Here is a 16270-nt window from a genome sequence, read left to right as displayed (position 1 = left end):
AAATTTAATTTTCCCCCCAACATGCTGTTTGATTTAAAATCTTTTTTTGTCTAATGTTTAATTTCATTTGCTTCACACTGAATAATGATTGTAAGGAAATCTGACCAGGAACTTTAAGTATTAAAGCAACAAAGCTAGACATAAACTAGAATTGTTTCTTGGAGGATGAAAATCACACTTTCTGATCCAGCTAATCTATACTCTCTTTATAACACAATCTCTTCCACAAAAGTGATCCCTTACTTCCTCAGAGGAAAAAATATAACCAAATCTTGTATTCAGTAGGTGTTTTCTTTCGATTTGTAGAGGTGATATAGTTTTCCAATTTCACAATGGGTATGTGTGTCAGAGGGAGGGAGGGTGATAGAATGAACATTCACAGTTATATTTGATGCAATATGTGCAGTGTTTTCATCCCATTGAAATCAATGAATCCAGCAGTAGTAAATTTGAAACATGACTAACTTGTGCTTCAAACCATAAAACTAAGGAGGCACTACAAATCAATAGAAAAGCACGTGCTTGGCATGCAGAAGACCATGGTCAAACAACAATGTCTTCAGTGCAGGCTGGGAAATTATTTTGCCTGGAACCTTGCAGATATATTGCCAATCAGTATTTACTATAGTAGAGTACAAATAAGACAGCAGTGAGCAATTTTCCCTGGGGAGAAAAGATAAAATTGGGGTGGGGTGGGTGGAAGTGTTTGAGCATTGTTCACTATAAAGGAGTCTTCTGTAGGAAAAACATTTCCATAAGAAATGACAAAACTGTCATTCAAGTAATACATTTGAACAAGAAAATATGCCTTGGAGTTTGCAAAAAATCCAATCAATTTACACAAAACAGTTGTGTAAACTGAATTAGCAGTGACTAGGAATGAATGCATATTGTGCAAGTCATCCCACCAGAACAGACTAATGTCCGATAACATCTGAAGTATTATGATTTCTATGAAAACCTGCAGATATACTACTCAGGACCCAACTACACAGGCCTGGAAAGCCAGGTAGAAAAAGGGATAAGGGGAGGTACAAAATATACAGCCATAATGTGCGCTTGATCACGTGATTAAAATTTTGCATAAAGTCCAAGGTTGGGCAAAAATGTGCTGCTATGTGGCACTGTATGTCCCAGTGCTCCCCAAAAATGAAAGTTCCTTGTGGTGTGCTGGTGTAGACTGCTCCAGCGCTTATCCTCATTTTAAAATCTCAAAATAGCTGATGGAAGGATGTAAACAGATGAAGCCACAGACACACAGGTGACTAAATAGAAGCACACGAGTTCCCATGAGAACTCTCTCCAACCATTCCTTTGTTCTAATTCCCTGTGTATTGCTGAAAGGAAACAGAGCTTGAAATTACACAGTTGGCAGCAGCATGTCGCAAGAAAGTGACCCCAAAGGGAAATGGGGTTCAAGAGAGCAAACCTGGAGGCACCAGGAGAAACAACAGAAAATCTGCTTGTGCGCATTTTATTATATACGCATCAGCGTGCTGCAACTTTGGCATAATGCTTATGAGGTGCAGCACATCTTGGAGCATCATAAGGGGAAAAATTAAAAGAAAACTTCTGGTGGATGACCCGCCATACCTTCTGTGGTTCCCTTCAACCCACATTATCCAAACTTTTCCGGATGCCATGGGACCATTTTCTACATTCTCCAGTGCTATTCTATGGTATGTGTTCAATATTACCCACAGTTTCACATATCCACACAAATGTATCCAGCACAGATATGGGGGTCGTAGTGTACATGCATAATATATTTGGTTGTGATGTATTAGTTTGGGGATTTTGAAAGATTTTACAACAGCCTTTAGGGGAGAGCAGTAATTTAAACTTTATTTCTAAATGGTTAACTGTAGTGACAGAAATTTGAGGACTGGAGGGAAATTATATGGGGGGACAAATAATTTAACTCAAAGTAAGTCACTCTTCTTTATTCTAATGCCAGGGTTGGGTTTATAATACTGATTTGTCAAGTTGTGCCTACCAATGGTGTCTATCCTTGTATAAATATATTATAGAGTTGTTTTTAAAAGAATAAAAAATAAAGACTTTATTATCCAGATAAATTGTAGTCAGAGTTTAATTAATGTATTTCTCTTTGTCTCTTTGATGGAGCTTTTACATGACTACTCAAAAGACTTTTTGCCAAAGTCAATAAGACTACCTTCAGACAGGTACATAAAAGATTGCCCAACCTAAGGTAAAAAAGTATGTGACATCATACAAATAAGTAACTTATTAAAGCTGGAAGGAAAAAAAAAACCTTCCTGCTTCAACTTGATTCCGAGTAAGAATCCACGTCACATATCAGCAAATGCTTATACTACAAATGTAGTGTTTTAGGGACAGGTGAAAAACACTGATTCTTTATACAACACAATGAGGAAAAGACACACTGATGATTGGTGTGTTTCATACAAGAGTCAATCCAGCTTTCAAAGGTCAAGTGGTGAACCTTCTCCTCTCAGCCCTACGGATAGTACTGGTTCGGTGTTTATAAGGTATGTTAAGTAACTCAGGTTTTTTTTCCTTTTCAAACTTTTCCTGAATATTTTAATCTATTATTAAGATTGTGGCATGCTTTGGACTAATTCCAAGTGGGGCATCAGAAGGAATGAGTGTCAACTTTATTTGAATTCATTTTTTTTATCATAATCGACTGTGCCTCAAAGTCTGAATGTGCAAGGAAGCAAAATGGCCCAGATTTTCTCATTACCAGACAAGCATCAGTGAATGTAACCGATACATTTCTTACAATCAATGAAGTCCCCATTTTGATTAAGACTGGTCAGCAAAACTCTACATCCCATAAAGGCAGACCCACCCTGCCAAAAGAAAGCTAGGAAAATCACTCTTGGAATACCTGGAGAAATATTTCCTTTGCACTGCATTCCTTTTAAATGCCATAATGTGCCACTTAATCTGTCACAGATTATTCTGCCCATCCTCATTTCTGAGACAATAAGCAAAATCATACACATTTATTTTTCTCACCATAATAGACATGAAGGGGCTAGAGATGTAGGCTACATGAAGATTTCTTTCTGTGTGAATTCCCATAATAAACAAGTCAATCCACACCGCTTGGAGTGTATTTAGCACTTTTTCTAATGTTGCAAGATAGTTCTCAACAGTATAAATGTATCCAAATATGCATTTAAGAGGAAGTGTAGCTAATATGTAGGGACAACATTAAGGCACTTACCCACACACAATTATGAGTCCTGTCCCCCAATGATTTTTTTCCTTCAGACCTCAAACTATATTTACTTAGAACTCTATATTTGCTCATGGTTGTTTGTTGGGTTTGTCTTTTTGATACCCAAACTGATATTTTAAGTGACTGAAATGCTACAGATTCAAGAAAAGGAAAACCTCATGGTGTTTGAATTCATATCTGGGCCATGATTTCCTTATTTCTATACACACATACATACCCAATGCACATCCCTGCATTACTTTCAAAGAAAGCATAATATTTAAATGGGTATTTTGAAAATATTTTTAAAAATTAAAGATTAATGAAAAATTAGGAGAACTGAACCATGGATAAAATATGCAAAAGTATCAAGGGCTGAAAATTAACGGAGTTACACGTCCCTAGAGGGTAAACTATGTTCTGCTTCCACATGTATCTGAAAACTAACTATCCGTAGGTATACAGAACAGTGAATACGATACTTTAAGTGAGCATGAAAATGCAGAGCAGAGTCCAAAAGATCTTATTACATGTGCTTGATGTTCTTATGCACTGTACATCTACAGCATCACTATCATTTGGATCATTAAGATTGGGAACCACTGTCTTAAACAAATTGCATGATCCCTGTGATTTTTGTTTTCAGTACAATGGGAGGTTGCTAACATCATCAAATTTGGAAACTGCAGACACCACAAAAACAACTAAGACCCCACATTCTGCTTGTTTTTGGCCTAAATCAAGATATGCAATGTAGATTTATGAGCTGGAGTGACAATCTGGTTTAATTACCTGTAACTAATTTACTGATTCAATTTTACTTCTAACCAGCATTGACAATGCATAGAATTCTGTAGGCAATTTTAATGAGGCACCTAAGGAATCTGAGAAAAGAGACTAAATAATTAAATCTATATAATTTCATGTGTTTCTTACATAAACAAAATGTGTATTCAGCCCTTACATAAGGATATCAAATGTCTTTGTATTTGCTTATGTAAAATTTAACATGGCCACAAAGAAAAGGCTGCACATACCCATGCATTAAATATATTTGAATCTCATCCTACAACAGAGGTAGTGTGTGCTAGAAAATGCCAAAACAATGCCTGGGCAAGGTAGCCCCAATGTGCCCCCTTGATCTCTTGTTTCATGTCTGGAATGTCTCTGTTTTCAAAATGTTGTCTTTATTTACTGTTCTGATTTTAGAGTTTTTTAAATACTGGTAGCCAGATTTTCTTCATTTTCATGGTTTCCTCCTTTCTGTTGAAATTGTCCACATGCTTGTGAATTTCAATGGCTTCTCTGTGTAGTTGTCCTGTTTTGTCTTTCAAGAACAGCCTTAAAACACTGTGGTAAGTAAATAAAACTGCTTTACTTCAGCAAAACATAAAGCACAGCACACTCAGTGGAGTAATGCAAAAAGAAATAAGGAAGTCACAGGGCAAACACAGTCTCTGGTAAACGCCCAAATCAAATAACAGTCTTACTTCAGACAAAGAAACAGCAATAAATCCAGATGCAGACTCGAAGCAGGCATCGGGGCATGAAGGCATTAGAGTCAGTTTGTTACCAGCAAGAGCTAGCTGCACCTGCTTCTGCTTTATAGCTCTGAGTCCCCTAACAGCTGCTAGGGCAGTTCCTAACTACTCAGCTGCATTTCTGGCAGCTAATCTAGCTGAACGACGTCTCTGTTCTGTTTCCTTTTGCCTCTCCTAAAATGAGGGTACTTGCAAAGTTTCCTCCGCCAATTCTAACTCACCCTCAGATTCATTAACACTTTCCTGCTCCCCTTCCTCTTCTGAAGAAGAGGAATCCCTAACAGTAGTCTGACATGGTAGTTGTTAGAGTGGTCCAGCATTTCTGTGTTCCCAAATAATATGCTGTGCCCAGGTTGGTTCATCAAGTGCTCTGCTATGGCTGACTTCTCTGGTTGAAGTAGTCTGCAGTGCAGAACAGTAAGTAAAGAACAACACTCTGAAAACAAAGAAATTCTAGACATGAAACAATCAGGGATAGGTAACACCTTCGAACAAAGGATTCTCCCAGACAGGAAGAAGCCAGACCTTGAGGCCATAGGGCCATCAAATGTCAATCAATGTGATTAATTACAACATCCACACCTGCCTCCAACAGACAAGAGTTCTTTCTCCCACCCTGGACCTTACACAAATATATAAACCTCCCTTGTCTAGTTTCCAACATACCTCACAATCTCTGAGGATGCCTGCCACAGATGTGGGCGAAACGTCAGGAGAGAAACATGGCCATGCAACCTGAAAGACTCACTGCAAACCAAGGTTTCCTTTTATTCTTCTTAGATACTCCATTAGGTCTGGGCCTTCCTGAAAAACCCAGGTTTAATGGGATATTGGGCCTATGGGGACTCACTACCAGGACTGCTTCCACAGCTGCGGGGATGAATCTCCACAGTCATCTCACTTCTTCATGCTTTGAAAACCCCAGAGGATCAGGATGGCACCCACTCGCTTCCCACAAGTCCCAAATGTATCCCTTAAAATGTACTTTAAAGGTCCCTGGCTGCCATAAAAGTTCTCCTTGCATCCTCCTGGCATAAGGACATTGGGGGAAGGAGGGATTTTCTTCTTTGCTCCTCCTGTCTCTTTAAGTGTCATTTTCTCATACCAGGAGGACATGAGAACTTTTATTGCAATCATGGACCTTTTAAGTAAGTTTTAGAGGGAAATTGGGAGGCTTCGGGATGGCATGAAGCCTTCCCGATTTCAATCAGGATTGCATGTAGCCCCCCCCCCCCCCGCACAGGAAAGCCCTGGTGTGGGTGGGTAAGTGTAGATAGAAGCCCATGCCAAAGTGCTTAGGTGTGAATTTTGGCACTTTCTGGAAGCACCCTTAGTTACATCGTGATGGATTACTATAACATATTCTACCTAGGGCTACCTTTGAAGAGTATTTGGAAACTTCACCTGGTCCAGAGAGCTTTAGCCAGATTGCTAAGTGAGACTGGCTACAGGAAGCACACAACGCTTTTGTTCCAACAGCTATTTTTGAACACTTTTCAACATGATGGCTATGACCTTTAAAGCTAAACACAGTTCAGGTCCAGGCTATCTAAAAGACCATATTTTCATCTACGCACCAGTTCTTTCTTTGAGATTTGTTCAGTAGGCCCTTCTTTCTTTCTCACCATCCTCCCAAGTATCTAGTGGTGCTAGGGCTCAGCTAGGGCAGGGAATTTCTCAAAGGATGAAGGGGATTATGGGTTTCAAACTGAGCAAACTAAGAAGTCTGTGTGTGATCAGGAAGAATTGCAGGCAGCTGAAGACGAGACAGAGGATGTTTTGGATTTCAATGTTCATTCCTTAGCAACAATGGAAAGGGAAACTGGTGAAAGGTCCATTTATCTTGAGAATCGGAGCCTCCGGTGGCCTAGGGGATAAAAACCTTGTGACTTGAAGGTTGGGTTGCTGATCTGAAGGCTGCCAGGTTCGAATCCCACCCGGGAGAGCGCGGATGAGCTCCCTCTATCAGCTCCAGCTCCATGCGGGGACATGAGAGAAGCCTCCCACAAGGATGGTAAAACATCAAAAACATCCGGGCATCCCCTGAGCAACGTCCTTGCAGACGGACAATTCTCTCACTCCAGAAGCAACTCGGGTTGTTCCTGACACACACAAAAAAATCTTGAGAATCGGCCTTCAGCCGGGGAGTTTTCTCGGGAATTCAGATTAAGTCTCCAGACAGAGGAAGTGAAAGATAGATTAAATAGGCATTCGGAGAGTCTCCATGAGAAAAAGTCCTTGAAACCTGGGTGTGTGAGGCATGATTTGATGGCTTCTTGGTCAGGCTTGGGTTTGAATTAAGTGAAGTTTACTTGGTGTCTCAGAGGAGGCAACGCTGCCCAAAGAGTCAGGTTCTGGTCTCAGCTCTCAAATTCATGATTCAAGTTTCCTGTGTTTGCCTATGTTGCTGAAAGAGTTTTGCTTGGAAAAATTTCCTGCTTTCATGCTTATGGATTTATGCCTGTGATCTTGACTTCCTTGACTTCATGTACCTTGCCAGTTTTGGACTATTGCTCTTTTGTATATGGACTACTGCTATTTTCTAACTCCTTTTCTACTGCTATTTGGGGAATTGCCCTTTTCCCCTTTGTACATGCTTTTCTTAATAAACTGTTGTAGTAAATACTACTGGACTCTGGTTTAGTGATGGGTGAAAAGGTGTCTCACAGCTAGAGTGCAACAAGTGGCAACAGAGGAATAGGCCTTCTTAAGGAGTGCCCCTGGCTTCTGGCACTCTCTCCACTTTAGTTTTTCAAACAAATAAAGACCATTATGTTTCAACAAACTTTGAGAACTGAACGATTAGGCAAAACAGGATTTGTGCCATGTGCTGAATATTCTGTTTGTTGTTTTTGTTATGCTTTTATGTGTTTTGTGGCCTTTTTAAAAAATGATTTTACTTTTAACTTGTTTTTGTGAATTTACAAAATACAAAAGTTAAAAGTATTTCATCTGTAGTAAGATGCCTTGTGTCCTGAAGTGCAAAGCAGAATAATAATAATAATAATAATAATAATAATAATAATAATAATAATAATAATAATAATACTTATCCTGCAAAGTGCAGCCTGTGCACCACGTGTGGACATTGGGGCCTGAGCAAATTTTTGCCCAATTAACATGTTTTTAAGATATGTGGTGGCTTAGAGGAACTGTTGGAACAAAACTGCTGAATCCCTTGAGAGAAAAAAATGACCACTATCCTACATTGCGATTTCCTATTCGTAATATAGTGACTATAATTGGCTTGTATTCAGCCATGCTCCATAATCGCAATCGTGGCACTATTGCCACAATCACAAATGCCCCCCTTCAAATATCTAACCTTGTCATCCTCTGATCTCTGCTCCAAATCAAACTCCAGAATCTATTTTATTCAGACCTAACTTCCCCAATTGCTATTGTCTAATAAAACTAACTATATAATGCTAGCTTTAAAATGTATTCGGTGTTTGTGTTCTATTGGGCATCAGAAATATGGGGTGGGGGGGTGAGAGTGGCTGTCAAGTTTTGTTTGCAAACTGTATTTATTTATTTTACTGAATAGTGTGTTGATTTGACTGTGCTGTTTTGATCTTACCAATAGAAATTCCTAGCAAGGGTCCAATCATTTATACAAGTGCACACCTGGATGTGTCTCCATGATGATAAAGTATCTGTAGCCTGCAGATGTAGGTGGAACTAGACTAAAATTATTGTGGTGTAACAAGCAGCATTTGTCTGGTTTATGGCCAGCTGACTGATGTACCAAGTAATGGGGATTACTGTGTGAAAATAGATACTGCTACAATATGTTCTGATGTACTTGCTGTAATGTCATTGTAACTCTTTTGCTGAAGAAGGCACCCAGAGCATTGTGCTACTAAGAAAACATCCAGAGTTATTTTACTGGTTACATTTATATTCTGGCTTCCCCCAAGAATCCCTCTTCCTCATTTTTATTACTTGCTTCTGTTTAACAGAAGGAATAGTTAATTTTCTAAAATATTGTGGAAAACACAAAGACATCCAGTTTTTAATATTCTTACAAAAATTGTTGTATAACTTCAAGTAATTTCCTACTTACAGTAACCTAAGGCAAATCTATCATGTCATGTTTTCTTGGCAGAATTATTTCAGAGAGGGAGGGCTCTGAAGCTGAGAAAGTGTGACTTCTCTAACCCCACCAAGTGGGGTTCCTATGACTGAGAGGGGATTTGAATCCTAGTTTGAGATAGTTTCAGTCCAGAATCCAAAACACTACACCATGCTGGCATTTCATGCACAAATATATATAGAAAGAGAGGGGGGATGGTATTGAATAAATCTTTTATGGTCAAGGTGGGCAATTACAGTCTCCAAGAAGGTTTTTGTCTTCAACTCACATTTGCCCATGCCAAAAGTGAGAAATTCTTGGAGTTGCAGTTCAAGAATATGAGGAGAGGCACAACCATCTCTCCATCATCACCGCTTTGCAGTGTAAAAGATTTACAGTTGGATTCTAAGTGGTATTGTTCCCTAAAGCTTTCCCAGTTTTTTGGTGACTATGACAAACATGTTTTCCTTCTGCTCAGTCAATGGCAGAGCAGGTGTCTTGGAAACAGAGCTCAACATGGTTGGCTGGACAGCTGGGATTTTCCCTGAACCTGCGGCAGCCGGATACATTTGGATGTTTCTCTCCCCTGGCATCTGTATCAGTCTAACAGCAAAACCTAAATATCCTCTCCACTTCCTGTTCCAGGTCAAATTATTGACTGTAGTAGAGTGACAGCTTCCTGAGTAAAACTTAGCAGGGTGTGTAACTAGCCCCCTTTTCCTCATCCCTCACTCTTGTATATGCAAATACAGGTATTATAAATATTTTAAAAATGTGAATCTCTCCTCTGGATAAGGGAGAGTCAACCTGTATTGTGTTCCTTGTAGTTACTCTGGGGCAATTCTATACTTCTCACAGTTGCATTCACAAATATTTAATCTTTAAGTAATTTCAGGTTGGGCAACATTCATATCATTATCAGGTGTTACAGGTAAATAAACTGAAGCAGTCACTGATGAATAGCTTTAAAAACTGACAACCAGGAAATAACATGGAGAGAGGAAAGAATGTATTCATTTCTCATATATATTTGATTAGTAGAGCTGAGATATGAGTAGTGATGGTGAACCAAGTTAAGAATTCTCCAGTCCTCCTTCTATGACATGCTTCATATTCAAATAGTTGTTGACGAAAAACAGGTTCTTTACCTGTAACCGGTGCTTTTCAAGCAGACCCTGTTCAGCAGCAACTTAGAGCAATGTTTGGAAATTTTCTAGAACTAAGGTGAAGGCGCTGGCACTTCTGTCCAAGCACTCCAAGCAAAAAGGGCTACTTTTTTTCATGTATGTTTTGAGACGAAGGACGAGCACTGTCTCTCCCTACCATTCCTTTTATAATTGCCATAAGAATAATCCACAGAAGGGAAAGCAGCATGGAAGAAGGAGAGTCATGTGACTGCACAGATGAGAGCTACACCAGTTCCAGGTAAGCAACCTGTTTTTGTTTTTTTTTTGTTTTTGTTTTTTTCATGAGAGCTGACAGACCTAAAGGAGCTGGTTCATGTCTTCAGCTGAACTGGTTGCTAAGACGTTATCAAAGAAAATATCAGTCCATTTCCTCCATTCAAAGGCATAATGTTTTACAAATGTAGATAATCAGACATCTGCTTTGCAAGTTCTGGGAATTAGACCTTTCTGAAGAAAATAAATCATGCGGTGATTGTTTCAAATGGCTGGTTCTAAAGAGGATATTTCTAAAAATCATTAGATAGTGTGGTAGTAGAAATATTTTTCATAAATATTTTTTATTAAACATTTACTAGGAGAGTGGGGGGGGGGGAGGAAAGGAAAAGGAAAGATTTAGGGATAATATATTTATTATTGGCTAGTTGCATCTTTACAAATGTCCAATATGTCACAAGGAGAAAACAAAGAGGGGTATGGGGAATTCGTTTACGAAGTTATCATTATTACAACTAAGTCTTAGAAATATTTCAGTAGGAGGCCACTGAGGAGACATGCCTTTCATAGAAAATACATGTTTTGTAGAAAGATACTTTTTTGTCTAGTTAGAAGTCCAAAGTCTAGATATGAAGGGCCACACCACACAGTTTGATCGATCAGTTTTAACAGAAATTGGAAAACATTGCGAAGAATGAATATGGCTGGATGTGAAAATCTGTCAGGGCAAATTGGCTTTCTTTATAACATTCAGAAATATTCTATATCCAGACAAGGAATCTGAGAGCAAGCAATATAGAGAAACCTATCTGGAAAAAAGGAGACAAAGGTTGCTGGTAGGCATAAGTTCAAGGTATTTCCATATCAACTGGATAAGAACTAAGGACAAATTCCAAAGAGGTGTTAGAACTATTACAGTGGACTACAGATTGTTGAAAGAAACATTTAACTAATAGGTGAGCAAACAACAGTGTGCACAAAAAGGTATAATAACAAAAATACGGTCCTTGCAAAAGCACCATGCAAGTTTGTTGAAAGAAATTGCAAGGAGAGTCAGGTGCTGCTGAGACACATCTTCACAGTTCAAGCTATCCATTAGAATGTCATCCTAAGAAGGAAATCACAGGATCACTTTTCACATTGTGGCCAATCAGTTGCCTGAATAACTAGTAGAAAATGAATACACTAACATCTTCAAGGTTGTGCTGCTGGTAGATAGGATTAAGCTTCTGGGACTGGTGGGAAAATATCCAACCATTCATGATCAGTAACAAGTGATAGTCTACCCTCTTTGGAGTCTAATTATGCCACAAATTGAACATAAGTAACAGTGTGATACAGCAGCTAAAAAAGCCAGTTGGGTTTTGGGCTGCATCAAAATGAGTATAGTGTCTAGACCAGGCATGGACAAACTAAGGCCCAGGGACCGGATGCAGCCCCCTGGGCAGTTACCTCAGGCCCTCCTCATTTTCCCTGTCCTCTCAGTATAATAACACAGTAGGCCACCACATCCTTATGTAGAAAGAGCAGGAGGAAGGCACACAGCAACTGAGAGCCTGCTGGAGTGCTCTCAGCCACTGTATGTCTCACCCTCCTCCTGGCATAATGCCGAGAGGAAGCCCGAATATTGGGAGAGGAAGATTGGGGCAGTTGCTGCATGTCTCATTTTCTTCCCGGCATAACGATGGGGCAAGCAGCCTCATCCTTATGCCAAGAGGACAACCTGAGGATGACCCTGCCCCACCCACTCCTGGCATCACCCTCTCACAGGCCCTCTTCCTCCCAGCCCTTTTGGTTGGGCCTACAATGTGGCCCAAGGCAAAAAGTTTGCCTGGTCTAGATCAATGGAAGTAATGGTGCCCCTCTATTCTGCTTTGGTTAGACCTCACCTTGAACACCGTGTCCAATTCTGGACACCACAGTTTAAAAGAGATATTGACAAGCTGGAAGATGTCCAGAGGAGGGTGACTAAAACCACATCAAAGGTCTGGAGACCATACCTTATGAGGGGCAGCTTAAATACCCTGTTTCCCCGAAAATAAGACAGTGTCTTATATTAATTTTTGCTCCCAAAGATGTACTAGGTCTTATTTTCAGGGGATGTCTTATTTTTCCATGAAGAAGAATTCACATTTATTGTTGATCAAAAAAAATGAACATTTATTATATAATGTACAGTAGTTGTCATCACAATCCAGAATGACCAAGCAAACTGTGAATCCTATCAAGAATTTATTGTTACTACCATTATTTCCATGTACAACAATCTATGGTACATACATTTACCAATTCTGCATGCTCTGGTGTACTGTTCGGCAGGCATACTTCCAAACAAAACCTTTGCTATGTCTTTCGGGGGAGGCCTTATATTTAGCAATTCAGCAAAACCTCTACTAAGTCTTATTTTCAGGGGCTGTCTTATTTTCGGGGAAACAGGGTAGCTGGGTATGGTTAGCCTTCAGAAGAGAAGGTTAAATGGAGACATGGTAGCCATGCATAAATATTTGAAAGGATGTCATAAGAAGGAGCAATGTTGTTTTCTGCTGCCCTGGAGACTATTACTCAAAGCAATGGGGTCAAATTACAGGAAAGGAAATTTCACTTGAACATTAAGAAAAACTTCCTGACCTGTTCAGTAGTGGAACTCTTTGCCTTGGTGTGTGGTGGAATCTCCTTCCTTGGAGGCTTTTACACATTGGCTGAATGGCCATCTGTCAAGGGTACTTTGATTGTACTTTTCTTGCATGATGGGGTTGGACTAGATGGTCCATGTGGTCTCTTCCAACTCTATGATTCTATGATTTTATTTAAAATGAAGAACAATTTTAACAAAATAAACTTACCAGCATTTGAATGGGAAATGGGGTCCTGCTTTTCACTGATGAGATAGTTGAGTTAATTAGGATAATTGTTGTTGTGTTCATTCAAGTCTATTATTCTATGATTCTATTTAATCTCCTTTTTGAACTGTCCTTAAAGTCATCACCTCATCTTACTAAAGCAGATTCCATCATTTTGGAGTCCCAAACTTCTCACCATTAAATTTCAGATTCTGTTATTATGTGAAAGAGAAAAAAAATCAGGCTTTCTAATTTCTCCTTAAATTGCAATATTATCATGTTTTCCCTTATTTGCTCCCCTCCCCATCTGAAAACTCTGAAATATTATAACTCTTTCTTCATAGGAGAGTTGCTTAAGTCTATTCATTATTTTATTTGCCCATGTTTTTTTTTTACAAAGATCAAATTCTACGTATGTTAGGAAGATTGACAGAGAGGCCATGTGTTCTTTCCTAAGTTGCACCAATGTGTGGGAAAACCAAGAAACACAATGTTTCCTTATATTCAGAGTAAATGAGAAAAGATCATATTGAAATCATTAGGATTTCAGAAGTCAGTGGAAAATTAGAGGAATAGATCCAAATTTAACAAGAAAATGTTACTATAATATAACTAGTGGGGTTTGCTCATGATGATACTCAGTACTACTCAGGGCCGTAGCCAGAAAAAAAAATGGGGGGGGGGAGGGAGTTGAAAGTTTTACAAGCCTGTCAATATTTGCTTGAGATAGTGCTTGTATTTCTATAGGGACTCTTAATATATATTTTTTGCATCTCATAGACTTAGCATGGGGAGTTGGTTATCCAGTTAAAATTCATGAGTAAACCAGGGGTTTTTTTAACATGAAAATTTAAATTTTAAATTTAACCCGGCTACAGCCCTGGCACTGCTGGTGGTAGATCAGGGCTAGAATGTCACACTAAGGAGGGAAATGCAATTTTGTTAATCATCTAGATTGCTCTTTATGGTGTGGATTGCTTGAATGAATAGTGTGTTTCAATTGTGGTGCATTTGCTTTTCAAAGAGATGTCTCACTACATCCATAATACATAGGCTATTAAGACTACATAATAATACAGCTTCATACTTGCGTAACAAGATCTGGCCACTGAATAAAAGCTTACAGTTTGAGAAGATTTTCCATCCGCATTGGCAACCACTCAATTTCCTATTTATCTTTTATAAGACTCTGTGGGCTTAAAGCATAAGGTCACATTAAAACATTAATACTTTAAATTGTGAGTACTTCAGTTCACTTAACAAAAATCAGGAGTGTGGTTTTTAAAAAGAGAAATAAAAACCTTCCAATCCTCTACTGATTCTTCTGGTAGCACAGCCCTATCTAAAATTGACAGGCCTAATCTTTGAGAGGTTTCTCATGTCTTGAATAGTACAGAAAGACTGTAGTGCAGGGATTCATTTCTGTACAAGACAAAATATAAGACCCAGAGCCTTATCACATGAGTCTCCCCTCCTACTACAAATGTGCTGTCTATGAAATGCTATTCAAGCAAGATTGCTTTTTTTCTACCACACTTTCAGAACCACTGTGGGATTGCAGTGTCTGCTTGCACTAAAGCCATGTATTTTGAAGACATTATATCCCTGCCCCTTTTTAGTGTTTGGCACACAAACATACACAGATTGCCCACCCCAATATTAGACATCATTGTGGTGTTGCTACGTACAAAGCCAGTATAATGTTATAACACTGCTCTTCCTCCAAACGTTCACCCATCTCCAGCAAAGGAACAATGCAGCTACCCACCCCGCACCCCAGTTGCCAGAGCTTCCCCCAAATTTAAGAGGAAAGGCTTGACTTTTGGGCTGAGCACCATCCTCTGACACCCACCACTGTTCATATTATTATGTCATCTAATCTTTCCCCACCCAAGGCATGCCCATTAGTCTGCCCTTGACCACCTAATATTGGATTAAATGCACAACTAAACTTTTGCAAGGGAAATAATTCTGCAACATAAGAAGGAAGGGATATAATTCATGGATTTTTTCCAACTAGAAAAAAATAATAATTTTTAAAGCCATCTCCTATGTGACAACTGAAGAGTGACAACATCATGCACTAAGCCATCACCAAAACCACTATTGCCCTGATGCAGTTTCGCTTTGACTGCCTTATGTGAGAAGGCCCTCCAAAAGAGGAAGTCATGTGGGTGAACTAAAAGAATCAATTTTTCCTTTGGAACAAAAAACAGAATTAGCAACTAGGGCTATGTAATCTCCTCTGAGAACCAGTGCTAATCTATATTTTGGTAAATCAAAAACAACTCAATTAACTGCATTTATTTCTTTTCTTCCCAAACAGACTGTTGGGTTTTAGATAAAAGACTGGTGCACAGTGCCAGTCATACAGTATATTTTTTTCACCATTTCCTGGTTGTGGTAGTAGAGTTGTGTACATATTTTTCACAGAGGGAGCATATGCAAAATGCCTGTAAATATGCTGTTTGTGATATTTGCTTCCTTGAAGTTAGAAAAAAGATGTATGGAAACACTATCTATGTGAATTCATTATATCTATGTGCATACATTACTGAGATAAAATAAACTAGCATAATCTCTTTTATTGGACTAAGAGCAGGCAGCTGAATACACTTTTAAGTTTCAAAGTTCTTTGTGGGGCAAAAGGATAAGGACGGATTAAACAACAGTAGACAGGTCCTGAACTTACTAAAGACTCTTTTATGCAACTGTGTTCAATTTGTTCACTGGAGATCTTGAGGCATCCAAGATAGTTTCCAACATGCTGAGGAGGAGGTGTGCAGCAGTCTCAGACAGAAGGCTTTTTGGAACATTCAGATAATTAAAAAGACAAGCCTGACTGGGGGATTCCGTGACTCCCAAACAATTTCCCAAGCTCTGAAGTAGAACAATTTCTCTATCCTGTGGAGTAAAACAAAAGGCAGCATTCTGAAACAGAAAGGCATTTTAGAGACTACATGTGCAAAGTGGCATATATGTTAAATATATCTATACATCAAGTGTATAAGAATAATTTTGTGAAAGATAACTGGTATCTGGTGTCTTCTATTAGTGGGCCAGTGAATTAGCTCCAAGTTTCACTTCAGATGTTAAAGGAGCTAGACATGGGGCTTAGCATCCCATCTGAAATCCTGTGGCTGCCTTCCTTCAGAATTCTGGGGCCTGGAGTTTAGTGAGACCCAGGACCTCTCTGGCTGAGC

General features: G+C 39.1%; 1 protein-coding gene across 1 annotated transcript in view; it reads left to right on the top strand.

The window, feature by feature from the left end:
- Nucleotides 1-2148: 2148 nt before the first annotated feature.
- The window catches only part of gramd2b (GRAM domain containing 2B), a 55271-nt gene continuing 41149 nt past the window's right edge, over nt 2149-16270 (top strand). Inside the window, exon 1 of the mRNA XM_008114075.3 lies at nt 2149-2513. Within this exon, the coding sequence (XP_008112282.2) occupies nt 2392-2513 (122 nt within the window). The 5' untranslated portion in view covers nt 2149-2391. The remainder of the gene's footprint in view (nt 2514-16270) is intronic.

The sequence above is a fragment of the Anolis carolinensis genome, chromosome 2 (genome assembly GCF_035594765.1).
Source record: "Anolis carolinensis isolate JA03-04 chromosome 2, rAnoCar3.1.pri, whole genome shotgun sequence".
In the NCBI taxonomy this organism is placed as follows: domain Eukaryota; kingdom Metazoa; phylum Chordata; class Lepidosauria; order Squamata; family Dactyloidae; genus Anolis; species Anolis carolinensis.
This window is presented reverse-complemented; position numbering and strand designations above follow the sequence as displayed.